Source organism: Fukomys damarensis, unplaced genomic scaffold, assembly GCF_012274545.1.
Source record: "Fukomys damarensis isolate Sample0158 unplaced genomic scaffold, DMR_v1.0_HiC HiC_scaffold_17, whole genome shotgun sequence".
Classification (NCBI taxonomy): domain Eukaryota; kingdom Metazoa; phylum Chordata; class Mammalia; order Rodentia; family Bathyergidae; genus Fukomys; species Fukomys damarensis.
The window spans coordinates 77,347,396-77,360,858 of NW_022900929.1; the positions used below are offsets into that span (position 1 = coordinate 77,347,396).

Sequence of the window (13,463 nt, forward strand, 5' to 3'; positions counted from 1 at the left end):
CTCTCTCTCCCCCCGTGGCAGCTTGGGGGTGTTCCCGGTAGAGACCGAGATGCCCATCATGTGTCTGAAAGCGCTGCCAGTTGGCTTCTCCGCCCCTTCTACTCCTCCAGCTCGGGTCCCTTCCCCGTGTGCCCTGAGCCTGCTGCTTGTGGAGGACACACATTCAAAGCCAAGCTGAGCTGCAGTAAGAACAGGCTACGCTCAGTGCACGACGCGAGACTCCCGGCCCACGGAGGGATCTCTGCCCCAGTGGAAAACCAGCTGTGTTTGGTCCTTGGGTTCTGCCCAAAGCAGACTCTGAGACAGTCCGGGCCATGGAAGTGGTTTGCTTTGAAGTAATTCCTCCAGAAATCACCAGTAGGTGAGTGGAAAGTAAGTCGGAACACGGCTGGAGCTAATGAACTGTACCGTCCCGTTTACTGTCACTGTGGGTAGAGCTCTCGGTCTCAGTAGGGAACTTCAGGACACCATGCAGAACCGATTACAGTTACCATACCCACAGGCCACGAGCCCGGGGCACTTGTCCTGTGACTGTCCACCTGGCCTTACCTCTAAGTCCAGCAACCCCACAACCCTCCAGCACTTCCAACCTGCCCTAGACATTGCCTGGCCTGAGCCCTGGCCAGAAAAATCTTACAAAGGCCTCGGAAAGAGTCCCCAAGAGGGTCTGCTTGGACAACTAGCCCTGTTCTGCTCACCGGCTGATGACAGCCACATTTCAATGCTAGGACTTTTCAACATGCAACGGACCTTGACACACTGTGCGTGCAGCAGATGGAAGGGAACATGCTCCACGACATTTTTCCTCAAATCTTGTCAAGAGCACCGTTAACCAGATAGCATTTTCTCAAAAGAAACCAGAAATGGAAAAGGAACCTACATTTTTTGGCCTTGGTGAAGGCGGAGGTATTGAGGGGCTGTTTATACTGAGAGAACTTCAGTTTTTTAAACAGTCAATAATGACTCACGTCCTTCACAATGCCCATGTATATCCCTAACTCACTGCTGTGGACCCCACACTTACAAGGACAAAAACAGAATAAGGAAGCAATGACTCTGTGGAATAAACCACGGCTTTTTCTATGGTATCACAGGATAATGATCATAGAACAAAGTGGCAACGTTCTAGAACGGAAAATACGTTTGTGCTTCATGACAAATCATTCCCAGAAGCTGCCATCATGACTTCTTACATTTTCTTCTTGAAGAGGCAGGGGTCTTGAGTTTTAAATAAGTTTTAAGCAGACTCCTATTCCAGTACCATATGAAAAAACACCTAGTATTTTTGAGCCAAAAATGTTCATTAAGTAATCATCTTACTGAGCACCTTTTATATGGTGTTTATGTTGGAGATATAAAAATGACTGAGGCGATACCTACATAGCCAGTAATCTTTGTGTGATTCGACTGACTATGCCCTGTAGCTAATTTTCCCATAAAGAGTGAGGAAGGGGAAGGGGAGAGCAGAGCAAGGAAAGCCTTGCCAAGTGTTTTGGGCAGAGCAGACAAGACAGATGTTCTAGTGAAAAAATGTATTGCAGGCAAAGAGAAAAGCCAAAAGCAAATTTAGGAGAAAATGGGGCATAACCACATAAAATAATATTCTATATAATGACATGTTAGACTCACTGGATCTCGAGCCGCAGGAAGGAGCTATCTGACCAGATGGACAAGTGCACATATTTGGCCTTGAGCAGAATCCGTCCCCACAGGAATGCCGGCAAATGGCTGTGGATAAAAGGAGAGGGCCGTGAGCAGAGTCAGCACACAGAGTCAGCGGTCATTTGGCCAGTCGGCTACAGGAATGCGGTCCTCCTCCAGGAGACCTGGGTCTCTGCCTCCTCATTCTCTGCCCACTGTGACGTAAAAAGCCAGGTGCACTTGACCTGGGTCTCTGCCTCCTCATTCTCTGCCCACTGTGACGTAAAAAGCCTCAGGTGCGCTCGGGTGTGTGTGTGTGTGTGTGTGTGTGTGTGTGTGTGTGGACAAACCTCCAGCTCTCAAATCAATCGGCAGCACTGCAGTAATCTCTCCAAAGTCTGGGACAGGCTATGAAGAGAAAACACAATGAACAAATAAAAAGCTGGCATCTGAACGCACTTCGATGCTTATAAGAACTCTCCCTATAGTAGTAACTTTAGGGTTTAAGGATTCAAAATTGGCAACAGTCGTCTTGGGAGACGTTTATTTAATTTTTGTCCAGGGCTGAGTTACAGTGACAGCCCAGGAGGAGGATGTGGAGAGTCCACTGCCCTCTGATTCTGCCCTCTGAAAGCCACTGGGCCACTAGAGAAAGATTAACACCGTCATGCCACCAGAGGCTGTGCCTGCTGGCACCAGATACCCTGCTGACGGCCAGAAGAGTAGGATGAAATGACACATGCTTCACATTTGTCAGCAGGGAAGACCCGACTGCCGCTCTTTCTAATCCCCGGCATTCTCCTCCTGATCTTCTCACCTCACCTCGGACGAGGCAAGCTTTAGCACAGGGCTCAAGTAATACACTGGGTAGAATGTACATTAAAACACCCAAAGAGCTTGTACTGGGGATTGGAAAACACTACGAAATAAGCTCTCCAAAAAGCCCATAAACATTTATTTCCATATCTGAAGATAATATTTCTTTTTTTTTTTCTTCATTGAGTTTATTGGTACATTTAAGGTCTACAGTACAGTTGCATTCATTACTGGGATCCTGTACCTTTACATGACAGGTCTTGGTTCTCATTTTTTCCCCTTGTTCCTGCCCTCCCTTCACCCCCACCTCCCCTCCCCATTTACAAACATTTTATTTCCATTTTTTCATTTTCTCCTATTTTTTTTCTTTCCCTTATTACCTTTCCCCTACCCTTCCCACTTTCCCTAGATCTTTCACCCTTTTCTTCCCATTTCACAGTGTCAGTTATCTCATTAGGATCTTATGTACTATTACTATTTATTCACACCAGAGAAACTATTTGGTATTTACACATGTGTGACTTATTTATTTCACTTATAGGAGTATATCCTCAATATGCATCCATTTTCCTATAAATGACTCTACTTTTTCATTCTTTATGGCTGAGTAGTATTCCATTTTATAGAAAAACCACATCTTTATCCAATCTCCAACTGGTGGGCAAATGGGCTGTTTCCAAATTTTAGCTATTACAAACTGTGCCGCTATAAATATGGGTGTGCACATATCACTCTGGTATGATCCTTTAAATTCTTTTGGAAAGATACCCAGAAAAGGGATGGTTGGGTCAAATGGAACTTCTAGTCCCAGCTCTTTGAGGTATCTCCATATTGATTTCCACAGTGGTTGCACTAGTCTGCAATCCTACCAACAATGGAGAAGGGTTCCTTTCTCCCCACAACCCCGCCAACATTTGTTATTGGTTGATTTCTCGATAGCAGCCATTCTTTGTGGAGTGAGGTGGAATCTCAGTATTGTTTTCATCTGCATCTCTCGAATGATCAGTGATGTGGAACATTTTTCCATATATTTACTTGCTGCTTTTACTTCTTTGTCTGAGAAATGTCTGTTCATTTCAGATGCCCATTTTTGAATTGGGTCCTTATATTTGGAGGGGCTGACAGTTTTGAGTTCTTTATGTATTCTAGATAGTAGTCCTTTGTCTGGGGAGCAGCTGGTAAAAATTTTTTCCCACATTGTAGGTTGTCTCTTAGTTCTGCTGATGGTTTCTTTTGCAGTGCAGAAGCTTTTTAATAAGATGAGATCCCAGGTGTTGATTCTTTCTGCTAGTTCCTGTGCTACTGAGGATTTGTTCATAAAGTCTTTTCCTAAGCCAATGTCTTCCAGAGTTCTGCCTAACATACCTTCCAGCAAGTTTAGTGTTTCTGTTTTAATATTTAGATCTTTAATCCACTTGGATTTTAATTTAGTACATGGTGAAAGATAAGGGTCTAGTTTTAATCTTTGGTAGGTTGAGATCCAGTTTTTCCAACACGATTTATGAAAGAGGCCATCTTTCCTCCAGTGGGGATGGTCAGCTGCTTTGTCACCTGAAAATTATTACCTGAGATTGCCCCAAGATTGTTAAATACAGATCATCCGGATCCTGACATAGCTGAGGACATCTGGAGTTGTTTTTGTGTCTTCCAATCTGTTCCACTGATCCTCAGGTCTGTTTCTTTGCCAGTGCCATGCCGTTTTTATCACAGTGGCTTTGTAGTATGGTTTCAAATTGGGAATTGTTATACCCGCCATCATGTCTCTGTTGCCTAGGATGGCTTTTGCTATTCTAGATCTCTTCTGGTTCCAAATGAATTTCTGGATTCTTTTTTCTAGTTCTGTGAAATATACTGTTGGAATTTCAATCGGTTTTGCATTGAATCTGGATAGCAGTTTTGATAGTATGGCCATTTTCACTATGTTGTTTCTTCCTATCCAGAAGCAGGGTATATCTTTCCATTTTCTTATATCCTCTTGGATCTCTTTTTTCAGAGTGCTAGAGTTTTCAGTGTAGAGGTGAAGATAATATTTCTTAAACAGAACTCTTCAGAACATTGGGAAAGGTTTCTGCTGTCGAGCTCATGAAGAAATCTCCAAACAGCATTAGTTCTGCCTCTCAGTGTTCTAAGATAAACCGTGGTGTGCCAGAAAAGTAAAAATGCTTTCTGGTCAAAACCCAGAATTGGGAATGGGATCACTTTTCATGTCAGCAAGCAAATACTCCTAAAAGAGTCTATTCTTCTCCATAGACCACTCTCAGGCCCAAGGGGGAAGTGGACCAGGTGATCCCTCAGAGCCTTTCAGCCCCAAGTGTCTCCCTTCTACTGAGTTTTCTGAAAACTCAAGCTCATTTCACAGATTCGATGTCTATAAAAGGCCACGGGCAGGCACCCTAGGTAACTCTGGCAATGGCCCCTCATTCCCGCACATGATTTGTCATTAACATTCTCTCACGAGAAGGTGGAGGCCTGACACACTGCAGACATCAACCGAGGCATCTCATGTGGCACTGAAGTTCTCCCCCGGCTGCCCCCTTCCTTTCTCCCCCAGGAGCTGCTTCGGCCTTCAGCCTCGATTGCCCAAATTTCATGTGTGCAGTCTGGGATGCCTGTGGCCTGCTGTGGCTCGCCAGCAAAGTTAGACATTACAATAAGGAAATCAGCAGTGATACCTTTTCTTCTCAAAATGTCATGGAAGTGATGGCTCCGGCTATGCAGGGAGGCAGCATAGGCAAATGGCACAAAACTGATCAAAGTGTCCCCATGGCTCTGTCCTCTGTACCTCAGAAGCATCATGAAGGGAGTCACTGCACTAAAATGTAACCAGGCTTTGAAGAAGTTAATGGATTTCCCAACCTGGACTCAGACAAAGTAGGGAAGCCATAGGGCTGGAAGGCTCGGACACATGCATAGGAACGGCACATGGTTCCGAGGGCCACTCTGAGGACTGTCATGCAGCCAAGACAACGCCAAAGAGCACGAAGAAGCACAGGCTGCCATCTACTTACGGACAATGCACTGATTTCCCCCAGGCAAGGTCTTCCATCCTGGACAACAGTAAGCACTAAAATGTGATCCGCAGACATTGGGCCTGAAACACAAACAGAGAATTCCATACATTTTTTTAAAAGAAAAAGGGATATGATAAAATGAAAGATGAAAAAAGTCTGTAGGTTATAAAGCAGAATGGACTCTGGCAAACAAAGAGAAGTAAAATCACTGTTTTGGTAATTTGGGATAATTTAACACAAAGACACCAACAGGGATGTTACCATCACCTATACATGCAGTAAGTGGACCAGGAAGATAAAACCCAGAGCTGCAAAACATACGGCATTCTGTTGCAACACACAGATATCAAAATTGAAGGAGCCACGAGTCTAATTCAAACAACAAAGTTTCTACCAATCTGGTAAGAAAGACCATACTAAGATCTACTGTGTGATAAGGTTTTTAACATCTATCCCTTAAAACTGTACCCACCCTTCCCATGGCCCAGCTGACCTCAAAAATGTCACCCCAATCTTCCTTACTCCAAAAATGACAGGAATGCAAACTTTTAACATCAGTCAGAAAAAGGCAAGTCCAAAATGTGTAAATTATTAGCAAAAGTTTGGAAATACAGTTGATACCAGCAGTTTCATGAAAATAAAATCAGTGTCTATCTTTTTATAGACAGCCCATGACAAATGTCTTAGAGCGAAGCGTCCCTTCAGAATCCGGATGATCTGTATTTAACAATCTCAGAGGGCAATTTCAGGTAAAGACCTCGCTGCTCCAACTCTGGAAGCTAAGACAGAAAGAGCATACAGAGACCCAAAGGAAACCACACATTTCACTGTGCTATATCCTTGAGCTTAAACATGGGTGCTAGTCGCTGAAGTTCAGGGGCCATTAAGAAAGGTCAACAGTTTTGCAAACAATTTCCCGAGCCAGAAACTGTTCCAAGGCTTGCTAACATAAACAGTGCAGTCCCACCAGCTCAGGCCTCTAAACCACAGCCCCACAGCCCAAAGGTAGTTCTCAGTTGGGGTGCATTCACATGTTCCCTCTCCAAGGAGGGCCACGGGAAACAATTCCTCTGAGCTCCCCTCAAAGTCAAGCAGAACTCTCTGCCCTGTCCCTGCTCTGACAGCTCCAGAGATCCCGGATCGCTCTGTGACCTGCAATGCCTGCTTCGGGCCTACTGAGCGAGGCTGAGGTCAGAGAAGAATTAGGAGGAAAGAGGGCGAGAGCAGAGAAAGGGCTCTAACTCCATACTCAACAGCCAGGGGCTTCTCCACAGCTGGAGAAGAAATGACTAGGCAGAGGAGGAACAAGTGCAGGATACAACTTCAGAGACGCTCTAGGCTTAATTTATTTTCTGCACAAACTAGGATGGCAACATGTTTTGCTTTGTGTACACCATGTGCCTCTCCGTCAGATGGAATAATGGGCATGAACAGGCTGCATGTCAAAGGGACAATGACAGCCTAATACAGCATTATCATCACGATACAATCATCTCCTGAGCTAAATTCCAACGCATCTTCTAGCTCAGCCCAAGGAACTCTACAGGATTATTAGGAGTTCTAAGTCAAGGGCTCTCAGCCTTCTGTCCTTCCTATGACAAAGTAATACCCCAAACTTCAGAGTCCAGAACTTCCTGAGCAAACCCAGAAAGGGAAGGGAGAGTGGAGGCAAAGTGGAGGGCTGGCTGGGGTGGTAGGAGGAACCCCAGATCTTCTAAGCTTCATGAGTTCCCTCCATTTGAAAGGATGGCCCACGCCAAAGTCGACTGCCTCAAAGATTCTCCACCAGCAACCCCTTTCAACAGTTCCACTGCACTCAGCCCAACCCCAAACCAAAGTTGGAATCACTTCACAGGACCCCTCAGATTGTGCCAGGTGCCCTGTGGTTGGAGTAACTGCTTTCCAAACAAAAATCGGGTCATACTGTCTGACAAAAGTGAGTGTACCTATGGAGCGATAACACATAGGACAGGGTGAAAGGGCGAAGGCCAACGCGCCAAAAATCAGTCATCTCAGTCCTCCAAAGCAAGATAGTAAAAAAAGATTTCCTGAGGCATTTGCAAAATCACAGTACTATGAACATTCGCCATCATTTTTCAATGTTTAGAATCCATTAAAACATGGAAAAGCTTACAGCCTGCAAACCCCCTCAAAATGTCCAAGTTCTAAACTATCACAGTGTCAAAGCAATGACTTAAATTGGGCAACAGGTTGGGAGGAAAGGTGCGAAGGACAGTAAGGCAGCTGGAGCAAGAAACAGAGGTAGAAGTGTATTTGTAACATCTTAAAGAACTGATAAGCAAAATTCGTTCTAAAGTTATTAACAGTGGAAGAAGGGGAAGAGAGAGAAAAAGTCACAGATGGCTTAGTGAGCTATGTCTTTGTCTTTCATAGCAAGAAACTCCTGGCCCTGTTTAAATCTAGATGCAGAGGCTACAAGGGTAGTAGATGATGTCACGCAGACAGACACAAGAAGAGCTAGGAGCAGAAACGGTCACGACTCCCTGCTTCAAGAGATGAGGACCCGGGAAGCTGTTCTTCCTGAAACATGTGCCCTATCCTTTGGTCACTCTTATTTAAAGGCATGTTCCTTTTAAAGCGTGAGTTCTCTTTCGAACAGGATGCCTTCATGCACAGCCCCTTTCATTCAGGTACCACATTTTTCATTTCTGTACATTTCTCAGAGTGCACCATAATTTCAAGTTGTGATGTAGTTTGTTCGTGACCTGACTTTTTTGTTTTATACATGTACTCTTTACAATGAGTAATATGGTATTGGATTTTGAGATGGTTTCAAACCACAACATCATGTGACAATGACTGTCTTACTCTCCTTGCTGTTCATCCATTCTTCGGTGTCATAAAGTATTATTACATCGTGTTATCCAAAGAAAAGTATCAGCAAGATGCACAGCCTCCCATGCCAATTTTGGTCCTGAGAACAGCAAATCAGTAGAACCGGTTTGAAGAACTCGGGTGGCATTTCTTCTGCTTACTGGGGGGGGACCCCAACGACACACACTGATTCCGGAAATAATGTCTTATTTAAATTGGAAAGCAGTAAAATATTTAAAGTCTGATGAATTTTTTTATTATAAAACATTTTATTCTAAGGTTTCAGTCCAAACAGCATTTACAAAGAAGATGATTTTTTTTTAATAAAGTCACTCTTCTGGGTACCTTTCATATAACTTTCTCTTTCCTTTCTCTGCGTCCACCATCTCCACCACCCTACTCACCCACCCCCGAAAAATGACAGAGTAAAGCAAATTAAAGAAAGTTGAAATCCAATGGGAAAAGAACTTTCGGCTAAGGGCTAAAGACAGACAACTTTATTTCATCTTCCCAGCAACTCTTGGGGGCAAAGTCCATTGTTCCTACCTTTCACCTAAGGAAACTTTGGCTTAGGAAGGAAAGCTACACTGAGCCAAGAGCCAAGGGAATAAATACTTCCTAAGGATTGGAACTCAGGAAGCTGCACTCCAGACCCCACCCCTCCACTGCCGTGTTAGGGCAAAGACATATTTAGAGGTCAAGACGGCAGCTTCACCCAGCAGCGTTTGTGGTGACAGCAGTAACCTGAAAGGAAAATCACATGTACGTCCACCAACACGCTTCAGACAGAGCACAGACTGGCTGCTGCTCTGCTCTAGTGGTCAGAATGCGTCCGCGTTCCACCTGACCCTGTGTGACACTGGTTGAATGGCTAAGTCTCTGCCTGTAACTTCTCTGCCGCTCTGGCTCTGCAACAGCGAAACTCCATCACCCTGGAACCTGCGAGCCTCCCCAGGCTGCATCTTTGGACCTAATTCAGACACAGCCCGGGAAGCTCGCGTGGCTCCCTAACGCTGTTCTCTGTGCAGCAGCATCTGGCTGCATGGTGGAAACAATCGGGGTCACTGGAATCAGGGTCTGCAGGGCCTGCATTCCTTAGCCAGAAGCCCCTCTGCAAGCCCGGCCTCACCTCAGTGAAGTCCTTTTCGGGCAAGGTTAGGGTAACACCAACAAGGTCCCAGGCTCTTACTTCCTGTGCAAGGGTTTTCCAGCCTGTGAAGTGATTAGATCCTGAGGCCAGGAAACCAGTAGGCATCAGGGTAATGAGGTCCTTCGTGCTCTGTGAGATACCTGCATTTAGCATTCTTTTTCTTTTTTTTTTTTTGGTACTGGGGATCAAACTCAGGACCTTCCGCTTGCGAGGCAGGTGGCGGCACCACTGAGCTACATCTCGGGTCCTGTTTTAACTTTTGAGGGGAAAATCACTAGGAAGCCCCTTGAGAATAAATGTGCAGGGGTGTGGAGAGGGCAATGTGCGCACATAACAAGGCATCGCACTCTCGCGTGCTGCGCCCCACGGGAACTGCTTATTGTCTCCCCTTGCTCTTCCAGTCAAAAAAACACTTTTCCCTGGGAAAACAGTGATGGACTGTGGAACACCCAAGATGCCCGAATGAGCTCTACAAACTGTCTACCACATAACACGGTGTTGCCTGTTCACTGACAAATTCTATCAAGATAAAAAGAAGATCCGTAAGTACTACTTGATGAAGGGGCCCACAGGACTCCAGGACTTTCCAAATCCCTCCTCCCCTTATTTTAGTGCCTGTATTCCAAAGGAGGCAGGGGGCAGGTCACTCTCCACCGGGATCCGAATTCCACGTGACTGTTCACGTGACTGTTCCGGCCCATCTGCCTGGCACAACTCTGGAATGACGCTCCAAACCCTGCCTGCTGTGAGGATCGATTTCCGTGCGCTCCTCAGGGTTCTGCTGGTTTCATCCACACCAAAGACTCCTTTCTGGAGGGTATGGGTCAGCGCTGGCTGGGACACACGGGTGGGAGGGGTGGGATGCTTCTGGCTTCCCACTTCCAGCAAGCCAGCCTCCCTAACCAACCTCAGGCCATCGTTCTTAATAAAAACAAAAGGACAGTTGCTTCTCTGCCTTTTGGCTAAGATCAGGTATAAAACAAAAGGACAGAGAGAACAGTTCAAATTCTGCTTTTCAAGAGCTTCACCCCTCTCCCTGCTTTCTCTACCACCAGTGGATCAATGGCTTCCTCTGTTCTCCCCCAAAGCCGTTCTCTGTCTTTTTCTCTCTCCCTCTTTCCTTTCCTCCCTCCCCTCCTCATCTCTCCTCTCTCCTCTCTCCCTCTCTCACCTTTCTCTTTCTCTTTTTCCCTTTCTGTGTAACAGACACATGTGCAACGGGCCCACAACTATTCAGCCACCTTGTGAGCTGCGCAGAGAGAACCAAGTCAGTGCTCCACACCAGGCTAGGTAAGAAACAGCAGTGACTCCGACCAGTGCAGCTAATGCCCAGGTCTTGGTTTCTATGCCATTCTCTTCAAAGGAGCGAAAACTCATGGGAGAAATGACTGCTGGGTTTTGACAGGGACATGGAAGCCAACTGAACACTCAACCCCCAAAGCTAGAACTATCTGGGCAAGAAAATAACTGAAGTGACACTGGATCATAACCCACAGTAAAAAGATAAATACCCATGAGTCCACACAATAAATCACTCAATTGATGTCTGCAAAAGGGAGAGAAATCTGGGCTGGTGAGTCACGGGGCTGGGTGCTCTGCCTTCGAGGAGATGAAGAGATGACAGAGAAACCCCACCTCTCCGGTCTTTTCCCCAAAAACCATTACCCCAGTCCGATCAGGACAAGACATCAAAGCAGTCCATGAAACGCCTGACTGGCAACTCCTCAATACCCTCCCAGTCATCAAAAACAAGGAAAGCCTGCAAAACTGTTCACAGTCTGAGAAGCCATGACCACTAAATGTAATTTGGTATCCTGGGTGGGATCCTGAATATTCGCTGGGCAAAAACCAAGAAAGCAGGAATCAAGAACGGACTTACGTAAATAACCACATCAACACTGGTTCATTCGTGGTGACAGAGGTACCACACTCGCCCTAAGGGCCACGCATTCGTGCCCTCCATCCACCCCTCACACCCTAGAAAGCGGGGAATCGGACAGCTGCAGAGGCCGGTCCCCCATGGGGCTCACTTCTCACTGACAGCCAACCTTGGTCCTGTTAGAATCTCTTACAGGTGACTGGAATGCAAGTCCGTGGGAGGAATTTAAAGCTCAGAGCAGGGTGCACTCTAATAAGAAATGAAGGCCAGAGCACAAATGTCTAAAGAACATCTCTGTGGGCAGCAGGTCCTGATTCCCCGGGACACCACATGACCCTAGAACTCGGGGTTAAACCCCTCCAAAAAGACCGAGGTCTCCTCGGATAGCAGTGTCACCCCAAGAACCCCCAGAGATCTGACGGCAGTCATTTAACTCACTCTGTGACGCTGCCCTGAGTCTGCTCTCTGGAAAGGAGATGGCCCCTGGCCTGCTGTCATCACTGACTGCTCCCCTTAATCCATGGACAGAAGTGTAGCAGTCCTGAGCTGGAGCTACTGTTAGACCCTCTAAGAATGAGGGAAGGCTGCCCCCAAAGAGAAAAACCAACACTTCTCAAATGTGTATTTCTCGGATATCTGAGATTTCCCGTGACGTCATGAAAATACATGGTACCACTGAGGTGGACTCTTGCCAATGTGTGTAAGGACTGCTGTGACACTTTCCTTCGTATACTTGCTTCTCTTATTCAAAGGGTAGACAAAATGATGAAAACGACTGAAAACACAAAACAGACAAACAAGAGAGGCGCTCCCAGGTGCAAGCTGTGAGAGATTGGCTGGGTGTGTCCCAGAGCTCCCTCTGGTTATTACCCACAGAAGACAGGAGGGTTGTAACCATGATTCTCATCACATCCCAGAAGTTCTCAAACCAAGAGCTCTGTCCAGGGAGGCCAACTCTTCTCACTGTTGTAGCAGCCCCAGGAAAAGCAGCCAATGGGGTCAGGCTTAAGGGAAAGAGGGGGTGCTTCAGAAACTGGGCAAGTAAGGTAACTCCATACTTCAGTTTTGAATATTAGCATCACCCAATTGACCAACAGGCAGGCTCTGAAATTTCCTTTCCAAACACAGGTATTTAGACGTTGGAATGGCCTTGTCAACAAAACAGTGTAAACGGAGGTGGTCTGGCCCCCGGGACAGTCAAACAGCAGGGAATCAGGGGCATCATCAGCTAACTAGGTCACTGAAGCCTGGTCTGGGAAGCCGACCACAACTGAAAATGCTGTTTTATGGAAAGCATTCCATGGAAACAACCTACAGTCAGGGCCCAGGGACCTGCAGAATGGGACATCTGAACTGCAGCAGCCCTGCACCATCCCAAGAGGCAGCCAGCCCGGGTCCAATGCCCTCCCCGACGCTACAACAAGACCATTCGGCCCAAAATGGAGCATCCACTAGTCCATAAATCAGAGGATAACAGGATGGTCTAATCTGTCATGGACCTGATTTCTTTTAAAAACCACAAGATCCCACCCGACCAGCCACTGCTGGCTCAATTCCGTGAGCCATTTCCAGAAGGAATGGCTCCCCAGTGGCTCCCCCATGAAGCACAGAAACAGGTTAGCTTTCAGCCCTGGTTGGTGACCTCAATCTCATCTACAAATTATTCTACCATTTCAGATGCCCTAGAATTCGATGGCTTTCCTCTCTTTTGTCACGTGATGGACCCAAAAATGGATCTAAACTTTAAGTTTACATGCTCAGTACCTAACACAGTACCTGAAGCTCCAGTGGTAAATAAAAGTTTAGGCTTTCAAAGGGACTTCCAACTAAAACAACATACGATAGCAAGAATTCTATCAGAGCGGTGCATATTTAATTCACAGGAAAGGTAAATATGTTCATAGGAAATTAATTAAAGTAAATTAAGGTAATTACTAGTAAGAAGATCAAAATGTGTCATCTGCATTTTTTTAATTTTAGAAAATTAAAATTTAAAAATCCAATGCAAAAGATACCCGCAAGTGGAATGAATACAAGGGGTGTGAGAATGAAATTCTTCTATGTTACAAACGCACCGCTCAGAAACTCTTTCAAACTATTTCACAGCAGTCAGTTGGCCACAGATCTTCCA

General features: G+C 45.9%; 1 protein-coding gene across 1 annotated transcript in view; it reads right to left on the bottom strand.

Moving 5' to 3' along the window:
* The window catches only part of Fbn1 (fibrillin 1), a 189,011-nt gene extending 183,217 nt beyond the window's left edge, over window positions 1-5,794 (bottom strand). Inside the window, exons 1-3 of the mRNA XM_010632676.2 lie at window positions 5,790-5,794; window positions 5,466-5,548; window positions 1,630-1,728 (exon numbers count right to left, since the gene is read on the bottom strand). Coding sequence (XP_010630978.1) covers window positions 1,630-1,728; window positions 5,466-5,548; window positions 5,790-5,794 — 187 coding nt within the window. The remainder of the gene's footprint in view (window positions 1-1,629; window positions 1,729-5,465; window positions 5,549-5,789) is intronic.
* Window positions 5,795-13,463: the final 7,669 nt, after the last annotated feature.